The sequence below is a fragment of the Dryobates pubescens genome, chromosome 16, assembly GCF_014839835.1.
Source record: "Dryobates pubescens isolate bDryPub1 chromosome 16, bDryPub1.pri, whole genome shotgun sequence".
NCBI lineage: Eukaryota > Metazoa > Chordata > Aves > Piciformes > Picidae > Dryobates > Dryobates pubescens.
The window spans coordinates 5,637,751-5,652,827 of record NC_071627.1 but is presented as its reverse complement, the minus strand read 5'-3'; the positions used below and the strand labels follow the sequence as shown (position 1 = coordinate 5,652,827).

At 61.0% G+C, this 15,077-nt stretch overlaps 1 protein-coding gene across 3 annotated transcripts in view; it reads right to left on the bottom strand.

Moving 5' to 3' along the window:
* Positions 1-2,841: 2,841 nt before the first annotated feature.
* Positions 2,842-15,077, bottom strand: part of PCDH1 (protocadherin 1) — an 89,064-nt gene continuing 76,828 nt past the window's right edge. Inside the window, exons 5-6 of one of the 3 annotated variants that reach the window (XR_008462646.1) lie at positions 3,354-3,863; positions 2,842-2,962 (exon numbers count right to left, since the gene is read on the bottom strand). Coding sequence is in view for 2 of the 3 variants with exons in the window: in XM_054168659.1 (XP_054024634.1) it covers positions 3,478-3,863 (386 nt within the window). In the remaining variant the exon portion in view is untranslated. Of the gene's footprint in view, positions 3,864-7,341; positions 7,385-15,077 lie in introns of all 3 variants that reach the window. The other 2 variants (XM_054168660.1, XM_054168659.1) reach the window with 2 other exon arrangements.

Below are 15,077 nucleotides of genomic sequence, written 5' to 3'. Positions count from 1 at the left end.
CTCACCCCCCCCAGCACCTAACCCTCACATCCCCAGCACCCACTCCTCACCCCCCCTAGCACCTAACCCTCACATCCCCAGCACCCACCCCTCACCCCCCCCAGCACCTAACCCTCACATCCCCAGCACCCACCCCTCACCCCCCCAGCACCTAACCCTCACATCCCCAGCACCCACCCCTCACCCCCCCCAGCGCCTAACCCTCACATCCCCAGCACCCACCCCTCACCCCCCCCCAGCACCTAACCCTCACATCCCCAGCACCCACCCCTCACCCCCCCCAGCGCCCAACCCTCACATCCCCAGCACCCACTCCTCAAATCCCCAGCACCCGCCCCTCACATCCTCAGCCCCTCCCACCCCTCCGGGCCCCCCCCTCTGCACTCACCCTCCCCTTGCACCATGCTTGCACTGAGACCATCCCCAGGTGCTCCAGGAGACAAGACAGCGACTCCAGCCACAGGGCTTTGGGCTTCGGGGCCCCCTCCAGGCGACCCCCAGCGGAAGGTCGGGAGCCCACCCGCAGGCAAGGGGGATGGGAGAAGCTGGTCTGGGACAAGCACCCCTCAGAGGTGGCTACTGTCGCTCTCCTGGGAGGTGCCCAAGGGGGGCACTGGCCACTGCCACTGCCTGAGCCGAGGGGAGGCACGAGCAGCCGGGTTGGCAGTGGAGTCAGAGATCCTGGCCAGCGCGGCCAAATTGCACATTCTGCCCAGTTTGGCCCTGAAACTACAGAGCTACAAATAAAAACGAGTTCAGGAGCGTGGCCCTGCTCAGGCAGCCACGCCAGGGGCGCCTGGGCCCCCACCCCCTGCACGGCCGCCGCGGGCAAGGGTAGAGCAGGGATGCCCGGATGGGGCAGGTGGGCGTCCACCAAGGGCATCGCCCCCACCTCGAGGGACCCCCAGGTGGGGAGCAGCAGCAGGAGGCCGGGAGGAGGATCCTGCCTCCTCCAGGGAGCGCCCCGAGGCGCCGGGGCCGCGGGTGACGCAGCGTGGCACGGTGCCACCCAGGGAAGGCAAGGAGCAGGGCTGGGGCAGGAGGGAGCGGGTGCAAGCGGGCACCTTCTGCCACCTTTCCCTTGTCGCCCAGGCTTGGCTGGCACAGCGTCCCCTCAGGCCAGGCAGAGCCACACCGGGGAGCCGGCCACGTCTTGCCACTGCTGCTGAAGCAAAGGGAGAGGAGCTGCTCAGAGAGGGGGATGCTGGAGGGAGGGGGGGGAAGGAGGCTGGGCAGGGGTGGGGACCCGGCTCTGCTGCACCCCGGCAGGCACTACAGCTATGGCAGGGCAATCTCTGACCCGCAGCGGCTGGCGGGGGGAGGGGGGGGTCCTGTCCCTGCCGTGCGCCCGTGCCACCAGCCCCGCTGTGAGGATGAGCCACGCTGGGGGGGAACCGTCCTGCAGTTCCCGCTGGCCTCGCTCCCTAAGGAAGATCCCAGAGATGAAGACGAGCACGGGAAGAACGAGGGTGCAGCACGGCCCCTCCCCACCTCCTGGCAGGGAGGGACCGGGAAGGGCTACCCAGGAATGAGGCAGGAGTCCCCCAGAAGCCCTCTCGCTTTGGGGGGAGGTGGGGAGGTGCAGGTGGAGATTCCCCCCAAAGCAGCACTCTGCCCCAGCTCCTGAGGGAGCAGAGAGGCTCCGGAAAGCACCCAGGCACCCCCTCTGCCGTGTCCCCCTTGGGGAGCAAGGGGGCCCTCTCCCCACCGCCTTGCACCGGTTGGGTTCCCTGCCAAGGGGCAGAGGGTGCCAGGGCAGCGGGGACCTGCCGGGGAGCCCGGGGGACCTTTGACAATGGAAGAGAAAGCTGGACCCCGAGAGAGTGGCCCTGTGGCCTAAGGGCAGCGGGAGTCCAGCGGGCAGGGGCGCGGCGGCCCCCCCGTGTGTGACCCTGAGACAAAGCTCCTCCTCACAAAGGCAATGGTGGCTTTACAGGCGGGCGGGACCGAGGTGGAAGGCATGGCGCAGCCGGGCCCCACGGGCATCCCCTGCCCCTCGGGGAGGCGGCACAAGGGCTGAGGCGCCACAGCCGGTGCCAACCTCCCTGCCAGCAGAGTCGGGCTGAGGGCTTCGGGGGGAACCCAGGCGGTCCCTCCCCGGGGCGGGGGCTCCCCCATCCCTCCTCCACCGGCCGGGCACCAGCAACAGCCCCACACCCCCACTCCCATCCAAACACCCCCCCCCTCCCCCCTCCCCCAAAGCAGACCCTGCCTATGGCACCGGGCAGGCCCTAGGGACCCTGCAGCTTGTGGGCACAGTGACAACGTTCAGAAAGAGATCCAGGCTGAAAAGAAAAAAGCAAAGAGCAAAGTCCCTGCAGTCCAGCTAGGACGCTGCCCCCACCCCCCCCCTGCTCTGCTCCAGCTGCCCAGCTGCTGTTTCAGGGCCTGGTCACATCTCTATTTACAATATAGAACACGAGTGTGGGCTCGACGCTGGCGCTCCCGAGGGCTCTTCCACGCAGCAAACCATTCCAAGCTGGAGCTTGCTCCCTGTGGTTTGTTTCTGGATTATTTTTTTGTGGTGTTTTTTTCTTTTTTTTTCCTCTTTTCTTTTTTTTTTTTCCCTTTTTAAATTTTTTTTCGGTTATTTTGTTTTGCTTTGTTTTTGTTTCGTTTCGTTTCGTTTTGCTTTGTTTTTGTTTTGTTTTGCTCCGTTTCGTTTCGTTTTGTTTTTGCTTTGTTTTTGTTTTCGTTTTGCTTCGGTTTGTTTTTGTTTTTGCTTCGTTTCGTTTCGTTTTGCTTTGCTTTGTGTGGTTTTCGTTGTTGGTTTTGTGTGTGTGTGTGTGTGTGTGTGTGTGGTTTGGGTCGGGTTTTCGTTTTGCTGTCGCCGTTGTCGTCGTCGTCGTCGTCGTCGGGTTTTGTTTGTTGGTTTGAACGTCTTTTGTTTCGAGGACAAGGAAAAGTTTTCAATCAGGCAGGACTTGAATGGTCATTCCTAAGAGTCGTTATTTACAGGTGTCTACAGCAAAAGAAGACAGGCAGCTCAGCTCACTCCCTGTGCATGTGTTGGGGGGGGGGGAAGGGGAGGGGGGAGGACACACAGCCCCCTCCTCAATCCTAAGCCCCAGGAACTCCACCAGCTCTGCGTGGACCTTTGGTACGTCAGCCCTTCTCTCTCCCCAGCGGTGCCCTCTGCACCGGGAGCCCTGCCCAAAGCCCTCCCCTGGCGCCGCAGCGAGTTCGGAGGCAGGCACCCGCAAGTGCTCAGAGATCGGGGCGGGGTTGGGGTCGGATGCCCTCATCCTTCCCACCCCCACCCCACCCCCTCCTGGGAAAACAAGGGGTTAAAAATGAAAGGGTGCTCCTCTCATCCCTGCCTTTGCCCTGCCCTGGCTGGCAGCAGAGCCCACCTGGCCTGGAGAACCGTAAAGCATCGAAGGTTAAAATGTTCCTCTGGACACCGGCCTCAGAAGCTCCTCTGCTCCCTGCCCCTCCTCTTCTTTTTCTCCCCTCCCCCACACCACCCTGCCAGCCTCACAGGTAGATCTCCCTCTTGGCGGTCTGGGAGGAGGGGGTGGTGGCCGGCTGGAAGTCCGAGGTCTGGGTGAGAGGAATTTCCTCCATGGGAGAGTCCTTGCAGGGCTCATGGCTACTACTGGAGAAGGCACTGTACGTGGGGAGCAGGCGGAGGTTGGCCATTTTGGTGCTGCGCTCTTCCGAGAGCCTGGGGCTGCCGTTGCCGACTTGCTCTTGGCTCCCTCTGTCTTGGTAAGGCACAAAAGTGGAGAGTTTGAGGGCGTTCTTGGGCCTGCGGCTGGGGGAGGACTGCCCTGGCATCCAGCAGGTGTCGGAGTGGCCGAACTCGGTGCACTCCCGGGTGCAGGTCCCGGTCATGGCTACGTCGGGCAGGGGACGGAGATCTGCGGAGAGGAGGCGAGAAGGGCGTTACACACACACACCTGGGGGCACTGCCAGCCTGCCATGGCAGGGGGGAGAGCCTTGGCACACACACATGTGCACTGCCAGCCTGCCATGGACATCATTACACACACATGGGCACCACCAGTCTGCCATGGCAGTAGGGAGAGCCTTGGCACACACACATGGGCACCACCAGTCTGCCATGGCAGGGGGGAGAGCCTTGACACACACACATGGGCACCACCAGTCTGCCATGGCAGCGAGGGAGAGCCTTGGCACACACACATGAGCACCACCAGCCTGCCATGAACATCGTTACACACACATGGGTACCACCAGCCCGCCATGAACATTGATATACACACAGGGGCACCACCAGCCTGCCATGGCAGCAGGGGAGAGCCTTGGCACACACACATGAGCACTGCCAGCCTGCCATGGACATCATTACACACACATGGGCACCACCAGTCTGCCATGGCAGTGAGGAGAGCCTTGACACACACACATGGGCACCACCAGTCTGCCATGGCAGGGGGGAGAGCCTTGGCACACACACATGGGCACTGCCAGCCTGCCATGAACATCATTACACACACATGGGCACCACCAGTCTGCCATGGGAGTGGGGAGAGCCTTGACACACACACATGGGCACCACCAGTCTGCCATGGCAGGGGGGAGAGCCTTGGCACACACACATGAGCACCACCAGCCTGCCATGGCAGTGGGGGAGAGCCTTGGCACACACACATGGGCACCACCAGTCTGCCATGGCAGTAGGGAGAGCCTTGACACACACACATGGGCACCACCAGTCTGCCATGGCAGGGGGGAGAGCCTTGGCACACACACATGAGCACCACCAGCCTGCCATGAACATCGTTACACACACATGGGTACCACCAGCCCGCCATGAACATTGATATACATACAGGGGCACCACCAGCCTGCCATGGCAGCAGGGGAGAGCCTTGGCACACACACATGAGCACCACCAGCCTGCCATGAACATCTTTACACACACATGAGCACCACCAGCCTGCCATGGCAGCGGGGGAGAGCCCTGGCACACACATGGGCACCACCAGCCTGCCATGGCAGTGGGGAAGAGCCTTGGCACACACACATGAGCACCATCAGCCTGCCATGAACATCTTTACACACACATGGGCACCACCAGCCTGCCATGGCAGTGGGGGAGAGCCTTGGCACACACACATGAGCACCATCAGCCTGCCATGGCAGCGGGGGAGAGCCTTGGCACACACACATGGGCACCACCAGCCTGCCATGGCAGCGGGGGAGAGCCTTGGCACACACACATGGGCACCACCAGCCTGCCATGGCAGCGGGGGAGAGCCTTGGCACACACACATGAGCACCATCAGCCTGCCATGAACATCGTTACACAGACATGGGCACTGCCAGCCTGCCATGAACATTGTTACACAGACATGGGCACTGCCAGCCTGCCATAGCAGGAGGAGCACAGGCAGCAGCACCTGAGCATCTCCAGCCTACCTGCATCTTTGCATGGGGAGAGGGGACAGCTGGACATGTGGCAGCCAGGGAGCTGGAACCTATGAAGCTCAACCCATGGCTGGCCATGAAGCTGGGCCAGTGGCCATAAAGGGGAGGTGGAACCATGGTTGTCCAGGGAGCTGGAACCATGGCTACCAAGGAACTGGACCCACAGCCATGAAGGGACCTGGACCTGTGGCCAACCAGGGAGCTGGACCCATAGCTACCCATGGAGCTGGACCCATGGACATCAAGGGAGTTGGAAGGGGAACCCAAGGCTCCTTGGCAGCTCCCATCCAGGCTGGTAGCCCCAGCTCCTTGCATCCAAGCATCCTCATCCTCTCTGCCATGAGTACATGCAGAGAAGCAGGAGGCAGAGCATGGGGCAGAGCTCCCTGAGCCCACCCTCTTTGGAGATGAGCCTTGCACAGGAGGGGCTCCACAGTCTGGATCTGCACAGCAGGTTGCCACCAGATTCCTGGCATCACCTGGACCCTGCTAGGCTGCAGGAACCCCCTTGGCCCAGCACCTTTGGTCACCACTGGCAGCTTCATGGTGCAGAGACAGGGAGCTGCCCCAAACACAGCTAGGCTCTGCAGTGCCCAGAGGTACAACCACAGCCCCTCAGCACCATTCTTGGGCAGCCCTGCCCTGCTCACCATCATTGGGCATGCCAGGCCACATGCAAGGCTCCCCCCCAAGCGTCCATCAGCAGGAGCCCCAAGCCCAGCCAGAAGTCCTCAGCCATAGGCTGGTCTCCCATGGAGCCTGAGATGCCCAAGAGCAGTTGAAGGCCACACGAGCAACCCCTTGTGTACCTCCAGAGGGGCTGGACACCTCTGATACTCACAACTCCCTGTCCCAGGAGCACCCAAGCCTCTCTGTGCACCCAAGACCTGCCCCTGAGGGAGTCAGATGTCTGAGGGCATCAGTAGCTCCCTGCTCCTGGCATCACCAGGAAGCTCTGACCACCAGCTGCACCACTCTGGAGTCACCACGAGGCCTTCTTGAGCCTTGGCCGTGTCTCCTTTACAAAGGGAGGATCTGTCACAAGCCTTCAGAGGCCCAAGCTTGGCACTTCCCCGCAGTGTCCCTTCGAGAGCCATGCCAGGCACAAGCCATTCCTTGCCCTCTGCCCCAGCGTGGGCCACAGCGCAGCCCCATGGCACCGCCTGGCACACAATCGTTGCCCACCGGCACCAGCACCTGCTGCAGAACAAGCCTGGGGCTGGGGCTGGGATGAAAGGAGGGGCTGGGGATGACCTCGAAGCTGTCCAGACCTGCAGACGTCCCTTCTGCTTCCCACAAGCCCTCTCCATCTCTGCACCCAGGAGCTCACTCCAGCGCTGCGCTGCTGGCAAACAGCGCTGCACGCCGATGGAGGCAGACGCCAGGGAGCTCTGGGGCCACGTGGGGCTTTCACCAGCCCAGGGCATGCCCCATCCCACCAGACACACGGTGGGACACCAGATGCCCTCCTCCCAGTGAAGGACAGCCCCGCTGGCACAGCCTCAGCCCAGGCCAAGCAGAGCCATTCACACTGCGCTGGGGGCTCTGCCCCTCCCCAGCACCTCCCTCCTGCCACCGGTGTGGGGCTCTCGGAGAGGAGAGTCACCCTGGCACAGCTTCCACGCACAGACTGCCCCAGGGGGCAAGGAAGGTCTCTGCAGAAGAAGGCTCCACAAGATGCTGGGCACGGTTGGCAAGGGGCAGAAGCGAGGATGGGCACGGCAGAAGGGGTGAAGCCAGCAGCAAGCCGGTGCCTGAGCATCTTCTCGCCCTAACGCAAGCCCCAGCGGAGCTGAGGCTCCTCGGAGGGGCCGAGGCAGCCCAGGTTTTCCCCCTGCTTCCTGAGGAGGCTCTGGCAGCCACAGCCGGGAGCCACCTCCTGCGTCCCATCCCCTGGCACGGATGCCGAGCTGCCAGGGCCTGGCAGAAGCCCCAAGGACATACCTCAGCGCAGACCCCCTTCACAGCCTGCTCCGCTCAGGGGACTCTAATGAGGGGCAGAAAAAGGACGAGAGGGTCACATCATTGCACAGCCCCCGCAGCCTCCAGCACCCACCCCGAGGACCCTCCTGGGCCCTCCGGCCTCTGCCAGCCCTCCCCGCGGCGCCGCGCCGAGCCCCCTGGCACCCCTCTGCCGCCTGCTGCCTTCAGGAGTCCCTTGGCCTCTCCTGGAGGCTGCTTGGCCACCCCTGCCGAGCTCTCGCTACTCTCTCCAGCCTCAGCCTAGCCTCCCTGGAGCCCGCTGGCCCACCCTGCAGGAGCCAACAGGGGGCAAAGCTTGAAGCCACCTGGCTTGTGGCACCCCCTGAGCCCCCGTGTGCTAAACGGCCCGGGGCTGGGCGTCCCATCACAGAACGGCTTGAGCTGGAAGGGATCTCGGAGAGCATCCGGTTCCAACCCCCCTGCCACGGGCAGGGACACCTCCTCCCAGGTGGGGAAACACAGACACGGACACAGCCCGGCTGGAAGCCTGCTGACACGCTGAGGGACCACACATGGGCACACTGCGAAGAACCCAGGCGCAGGGGACAGCCATGCAGGGTGCAAAAGCAGGAGCCCAAGCCTCACAGGGGACAAGATGCCCTCACAGCCTGCCAGGGCCACGTCTTTGAGGTCATGCTCAGAGCAGCTGTCCTGTTTCTCCAGCAGGTGGGAAGCTGCCTCCTCTCTTTCTCCTAGCCACAGCCAGAAAGCAAGACATGAGAAGAGGGGCAAGGCAGCTGAGGTGCTCTCTCTGCTCTGTGCAAGCAGTCTGGAGCCTGTGTCCTAGGGGATCCACCAGATCTGCCTCTCAGGACAACAGGTGGCTGCCAGCTTGGTCAGCTTGAGGTTGTCTGACAGTGCCTCTCACTTCTGCTCGGGAGGCAGTGTGGTGGAGCCTTCCCCAGGGGGGAATGGATGTGAGGAACAAGTTCTGCACCATGAGGGTGGTGGAACACTGCAACAGGCTGCCCAGGGAGGTGGTTGAGGCTCCTTTCCTGGAGATATTCAAGGTGAGGCTCACTGAGGCCCTGGGCAACCTGATCTAGGTGGGGGTGGCTGCAGGGGGGTCGGGCTGGATGATGTTCAGAGGTCCCTTCTGGCCCAGACCCTTCTGTGATTGTCCTTCTCGCTTCCAGAAACCGCTTGGTGCCGAGCGCTCCCAGGCTGGCCAGTGGATGAGTGCCATCCCTTCTTGCCCTGGCAGAAGATGCTTTGCTGAGCCCCTGGAGTGCACTGGCAGGACCCAAAGGAAAGCTGCTCCCCAAAAGCCCCCGGTGAAGGGAGCTGTGGTGATTTCCTCCTGCCAAGGGCAGCTTAGAAACCTCGGGAGCAGGCAGGAACGTCGTGTTCAGGACCTTTTCTTCTGCCTTGCCCATTGTCTGCTCCTGGCACTCCAGGCTTTTTCCAGCATTGTCCCTTCCCTCTCAGGGAGCTGCTGGCACGGGAGCCCTGCTGCTGAAGGGGGCCATTATGTGCCACCAGCGCAACCCAGCCCGCTTTGAGAGCCCGGGAAGGGGGCAGCCTGCGAGCCCTGAATAGCTCGGAGCAAACGTGGACCTCTGGCCTAATTCTCACCACAGGCTTTGAGGTGCCACCACACCAGCAGAAATCTTGCTTTTGGGGGGTGAGGCTGCTGGGAACTTGGCCCACAAAGCGCTGATTCCTGAGCAGCCCACGCTGGTAAGAAGGCAGAGCCCCAAAGCTGCCCTCGGGACGGAGGTGCCCACCTCGGCCTGCAAAGTGTGCTCAGCAGTTCAGCTCCCTCCTCCTCTCCATTCCCCTAGTGCAGTTCTGGGCCTCTGGCCCCCTGAGATGTGACCGAGCTCCCAGGTGAAGAGGATGGCCATGAGGGCAGGGAAACACTGGAAGAGGTTGCCCAGAGATGTGGTGGAGGTCCCATCCCTGGAGATAATCAAGGTTGGGCTTGATGGAGCCCTGAGCAACCTGATCCAGTTGGAGCTGTCCCTGCTGACTGCAGGGGGGTTGGACAGGATGGCCCTCGAGGGTCCCTTCCCAGCCAATGCATTGTGTGATTCCATGCCTGATTCCATGATTCCATGCCCTCTCCATCACCTCTTTCCTCCACTACATCCTGGCCATGCAAACTCAAAGCTCTGGCTGTGCAGGTCCAGCCTCTCCCTGAGCTTCATCCTCCTGCTAAGTGCCTTCAGAGGGCTGTCCCCACCCTGCCATCAGCATTTCCATGCCAGGAGGTTGCACCTCACAGCTGGGAGGCTTGTTTGGGCATTCAGTCTTCCCATAGCTTCCTGGCATCCTCTTGTCAGCTGCCTCAGGGCTCAGGAACCAATCTGGGGCAATAAAAGTCGCCTCCCTTTGAACTTTGCAGATGAAAAGGGGGCACTGGCTGGGGCTTCCCACCCAGAGGAGGTTGAAGGAGGGGAAGCTTCTCTTCAGCCTGGCTCTGTTCTGATGCTGATTTGCCTCTCCTTTCACTGAAGGGTGATGGAGCCCTGGAGCAGGCTGTCCAGAGAGGTGGTGGAGTCTGCTTCACTGAAGACGTTCCAAACCCACCTGAGGATGTTCCCATGTGGCCTTCTCTAGGGCACCCTGCCTTGGCAAGGGGGGGTTGGGCTCCATGGTCTCCAGAGGCCACTTACACCCCCTAGCACTCTGTGATTCTGCTCTCCTCTCCTGACATCCAGGACCCCTCTGCTCTTGGTGAAGGACACTGTGCCAGGGCTGTCTCCTCCGGGAAGAGGCCCACATTGGTGCTGCTGCTCATCATTCCTCTCTGTCCCCATCCCCACGCAGGGCAGGAGCTCACCTTGATGAGCCACTTGCAAGGCCTCCTCTAAGAGCACCCTTGCTCTTAGCTGGGGGTTTCCACAGTGCTCTTGGCTACTCAGACAGGGGGGCAACAGCAGGCAGCCTCCTGCAGCAGGCACCTCCACCTCCTGCAGCAGATGTGCAGGGCTTCACTGGCCCACTGCAAGCCAGGTAGCTCCAAGCAGAGAGCCTCAACCTCAACCTTTGTCAGGGCTTTGGGTGTTGTTTTTTTTCCTGCCACCATCTGCATCACCCAGAGCCTGGTTTGGTTCTCCCCAGCCTTCTGCTTTCATCAGCCACCAGCCCGTGGTGCAGGGTGCTGGGGGAGCAGGGCTGAGGCAGCACAGCAGGGCAGATCTGCTGGGCGAGGTCGGGAAGGGATGGAGCCGCTCTGGGAGGGAAGAGCATGGGGCTGTGGGGGATGTCACACAGCACAGCACAAGGCAGGGGATGCAGAGAAGCCTGGAAGGGGGAGAAGGGAAGCACAGCATGCTAGGAGGGACCAGGGAAAGAAGGAATGGGGGCTGTGATGGTCGACAAAGCAGGAGGCTTCCCTCAAGCAGCAAGCACAGTCAGCTTCCCTGGCACTGATTTCATCCAGCCCACGAGCACTGCCCCTCCTCTAGCCCAGGGGTGGGGGAGAAGGATGGAGCACAGCCCACAGTGCCAGCTGAGGGCTGCAGTGCAAGGGGTCTGCTCCCAAAGGCCTGCCAAGGATGCAGGGCTTCCAGCACAGACAGCTCTGCCACTGCCCTGCTTTGGACACCTGGCGACATCCCTTCAGCCACACCGAGCCCTCGGGGCCCTGCAGGCCACCCTTAGGTCATCCTTGGCGGTGGTGACCACCCATGACATCACATCCCAGCAGCACTGTCCCCCCTGCATGCCCCTACAGCGTCCATGGGATGGGAACAGACTCCTCAGGGCTGCTCTTCCCAACAGCTCCCTTCCCACAGCACAGCTCCTGAGGGCAGGCACCAGTCCTGCTCCACCACAGCGTGCTGGTGCCCTTCTCCTGCACCATCACAGCCTCCAGCACCATTCCCTGCTCCACCACAGCTTACTGGTGGTGTTCTCCTGCACCATCACAGTCTACAGCACCACTCCCTGCTCCACCACAGCTTGCTGGTGCCCTTCTCCTGCACCATCACAGCCTCCATCACCATTCCCTGCTCCACCACAGCTTACTGGTGGTGTTCTCCTGCACCATCACAGCCTCCAGCTCCACTCCCTGCTCTACCACAGCTTACTGGAGCCATCCTTCTACACCATCACAGCCTCCAGCACCACCTCTGCTCCACCACAGCTTACTGGAACCATCCTCCTGCACCATCACAGCCTCCAGCACCAGTCCTGCTCCACCACAGTTTACTGGTGCCTTTCTCCTGCACCATCACAGCCTCCAGCACCATCCCTGCTCCACCACAGTTTACTGGTGGTGTTTTCCTGCTCCATCACAGCCTCCAGCACCACTCCCTGCTCCACCACAGCTTACTGGAGCCATCCTCCTGCTCCATTACAGCCTCCAGCACCATCCCTGCTCCACCACAGCTTACTGGTGTTGTTCTCCTGCTCCACCACAGCCTCCAGCACCATCCCTGCTCCACCACAGCTTACTGGAACCATCCTCCTGCACCATCACAGCCTCCAGCACCAGTCCTGCTCCACCACAGCTTACTGGTGCCTTTCTCCTGCACCATCACAGCCTCCAGCACCACTCCCTGCTCCACTACAGCTTACTGGTGCCTTTCTCCTGCACCATCACAGCCTCCAGCACCATCCCTGCTCCACCACAGCTTACTGGTGGTGTTTTCCTGCTCCATCACAGCCTCCAGCACCACTCCCTGCTCCACCACAGCTTACTGGAGCCATCCTCCTGCTCCATCACAGCCTCCAGCACCATCCCTGCTCCACCACAGCTTACTGGTGGTGTTTTCCTGCACCATCACAGCCTCCAGCACCATCCCTGCCCCAGCACAGCTTACTGGAGCCATCCTCCTGCACCATCCTTCCCCCCAGGCGCCGTTGCCGCTCCGTGGCACCGCTGGCAGGTGCCACCCTCCCGTGCCACTCTCTCTTCTCTGCAGGTACCACCCTCCCGCAGCGTGGCTCCCTCAGGTAGGGCCCCCCTGCCGCTCTCCTCCCTGCAGGCGCCGTGCCCCCCGGCGCAGGTACCGCGGGCGCCCCCCTGCGCGGCGCCGCTCTCCGCAGGCGCCGCTCCCCCCGCGGCGCCGCCGCCTGCAGCGCCTGTGTCCCCCGGGGCGCCGTCTCCTCCCGGGGCCGCCTTCCGAGCCGCCGCTCCCTCCAGGTATTGCCTCCCTGCCGCTGCCGCCTTCCCTGCAGGCGCTGCCGCTCTCCCGGGGCCGCCTCCGCCAGGTTTGGCAGCGCTCTACCCTGCGGATCCCTCTCCCCTGCCGTGCTCTTCCCTCCGGGCAGCCTTGTGCCAGGGCCTGCTCCCTCCTCACTGCACCCTGAGCGCGCAGCTCTTCGGGAAGGGAGCCCCGACAGCCCCCTGTCCTGCACCAGCTGCACCATTGCTGCGCTAGTCTAGCCCAGTCTAGTCCAGTCCAGTCTAGGCTGTTCCCCTCCAGTCTATTTGATCCCATTCCAGTCCATTCCAATCCTTTCCGTTCTAATTTGATTCTACTCCATTCTATCCCATTCCATGCCACTCCATTTCATTCTACCATGATTTATTCCATTCCACTCCAGTTTTATTCTATCCCATTCCAATTCTATTCTATTCCATTCCATTCCATTCCATTCCATTCCAATCCAATCCAATCCAACCCAACCCAGTTTTATTCTATTCCATTTTATTCCATTCCATTCCATTCCATTCCATTCCAATCCACTCCACTCCATTCCATTCCAATTTTAGTCTATTCCATTCCATTCCATTCCATTCCAATCCAACCCAACCCAACCCAATTTTATTCCATTCCATTCCATTCCATTCCATTCCATTCTAATCCAACTCAATTTTATTCCATTCCATTCCATTACAATCCAGTCCAGTCCAGTCCAGTCCACTCCATTCCATTCCAATTTTAGTCTATTCCATTCCATTCCTATCCTATCCTATCCTATCCTATCCTATCCTATCCTATCCTATCCTATCCTATCCTATCCCATTCCAGTCTACTCTAGTCTATCCTAGTCTATTCTACCCTGCTCTACCCTACCCTTCTCTACTCAATCCTGCTACTATCCCATCCCATCCCATCCCATCCCATCCCACTTCTACATCAGCAGTGCTGTGGCCAGCAGGAGCAGGGCAGTGATTGTCCCCCCTGGACTCAGCACTGCTGAGGCCACTCATGAATCCTGGGTTCAGTTTTGGGCTCCTCACTCCCACGAGGACATTGTGAGGCTGGAGCAGGGCCAGAGGAGGGCAACACAGCTGGGGAAGGGTCTGGAGAACAGGGCTGGCCTCGAGGAGCAGCTGAGGGAGCTGGGGGTGTTGAGCCTGGGGAAGAGGAGGCTGAGGGAGACCTCATTGCTCTCTGCAGCTCCCTGAGAGGAGGCTGGTGCCCAGGGTGGGTTGGTCTCTTCTCCCAGGGAACAAGTGGCAGGACAATAGGAAAGGGCAATGAAGCTGAGGAAGGGGCTGGAGAGCAGGGGCTGAGGGCACAGAGCCCAGGGCTCCCCACAGCCCACCTCAGCCCTGCCCTTTGCCAAGGCTGAGCTAATGCCAGCCCTGCAACACCCCAGGCAGACAGTCCACTCCTAGCACCCCAACACCCTGACAGCCAGCTTCAGGGGCCAGCTCCAGCACTCCAGCAGCTAGGCAGATGGCTTTCCAAACTCACCACCAGCGCTGCAGCAGGAGGAGAGATGGCTCCTGGTGCCCGAGCCTGACCCAGTGCTGCCCAGCAAGGGGCACCCTGTGGCTCAGTGCCACACTGACAGCTCCAGGGGCAATAAGGAGCAACCTCCCCCCCCCAGCCTCTTACAATGGATACTGAGAAGGAGCTCAGGCCTTAGAAGGATCCTTGCAGACCTGCCAAGGGCAGAGGAGAAGATCTCTCCTTGCCTCCTCCTCTCCTTGCCCAGCAAATCAGAGCTGGGGCAAATGAAGAAGTCTCCCTAGACTCAGGTGACAGAAGGAGAGGGAATGGCCTGAAGTTGTGCCAGGGGAGGGCAGGATCTGGCTCTGGGTACTGACCATGGCTGTGGGTACTGACTGACCATGGCTCTGGGTACTGACCATGGCTCTGGGTACGGACCATGTCTCTGGGTACTGACCATGTCTCTGGGTACAGACCATGGCTCTGGGTACTGACCATGGCTCTGGGTACTGACCATGGCTCTGGGTACTGACTGACCATGGCTCTGGGTACGGACCATGTCTCTGGGTACAGACCATGGCTCTGGGTACTGACCATGGCTCTGGGTACTGACCATGGCTCTGGGTACAGACCATGGCTCTGGGTACTGACCATGTCTCTGGGTACTGACCATGGCTCTGGCTACTGACCATGGCTGTGGGTACTGACCATGTCTCTGGGTACTGACCATGGCTCTGGGTACAGACCATGGCTCTGGGTACTGACCATGGCTCTGGGTACTGACCATGGCTCTGGGTACAGACCATGGCTCTGGGTACTGACCATGTCTCTGGGTACTGACCATGGCTCTGGCTACTGACCATGGCTGTGGGTACTGACCATGTCTCTGGGTACTGACCATGGCTCTGGGTACAGACCATGGCTCTGGGTACTGACCATGGCTCTGGGTACTGACCATGGCTCTGGATACAGACCATGGCTCTGGGTACTGACTGTGGCTCTGGATGCTAACTGTGGCTCTTGTGCTTCTGTAAGGATCAGGCAGGAGCCAGTGACAGCCTATGGCACTCATGGGATTCCCAGTAGCATCTTCTGCCTCCCCTCAGCTTCACTTCAAGC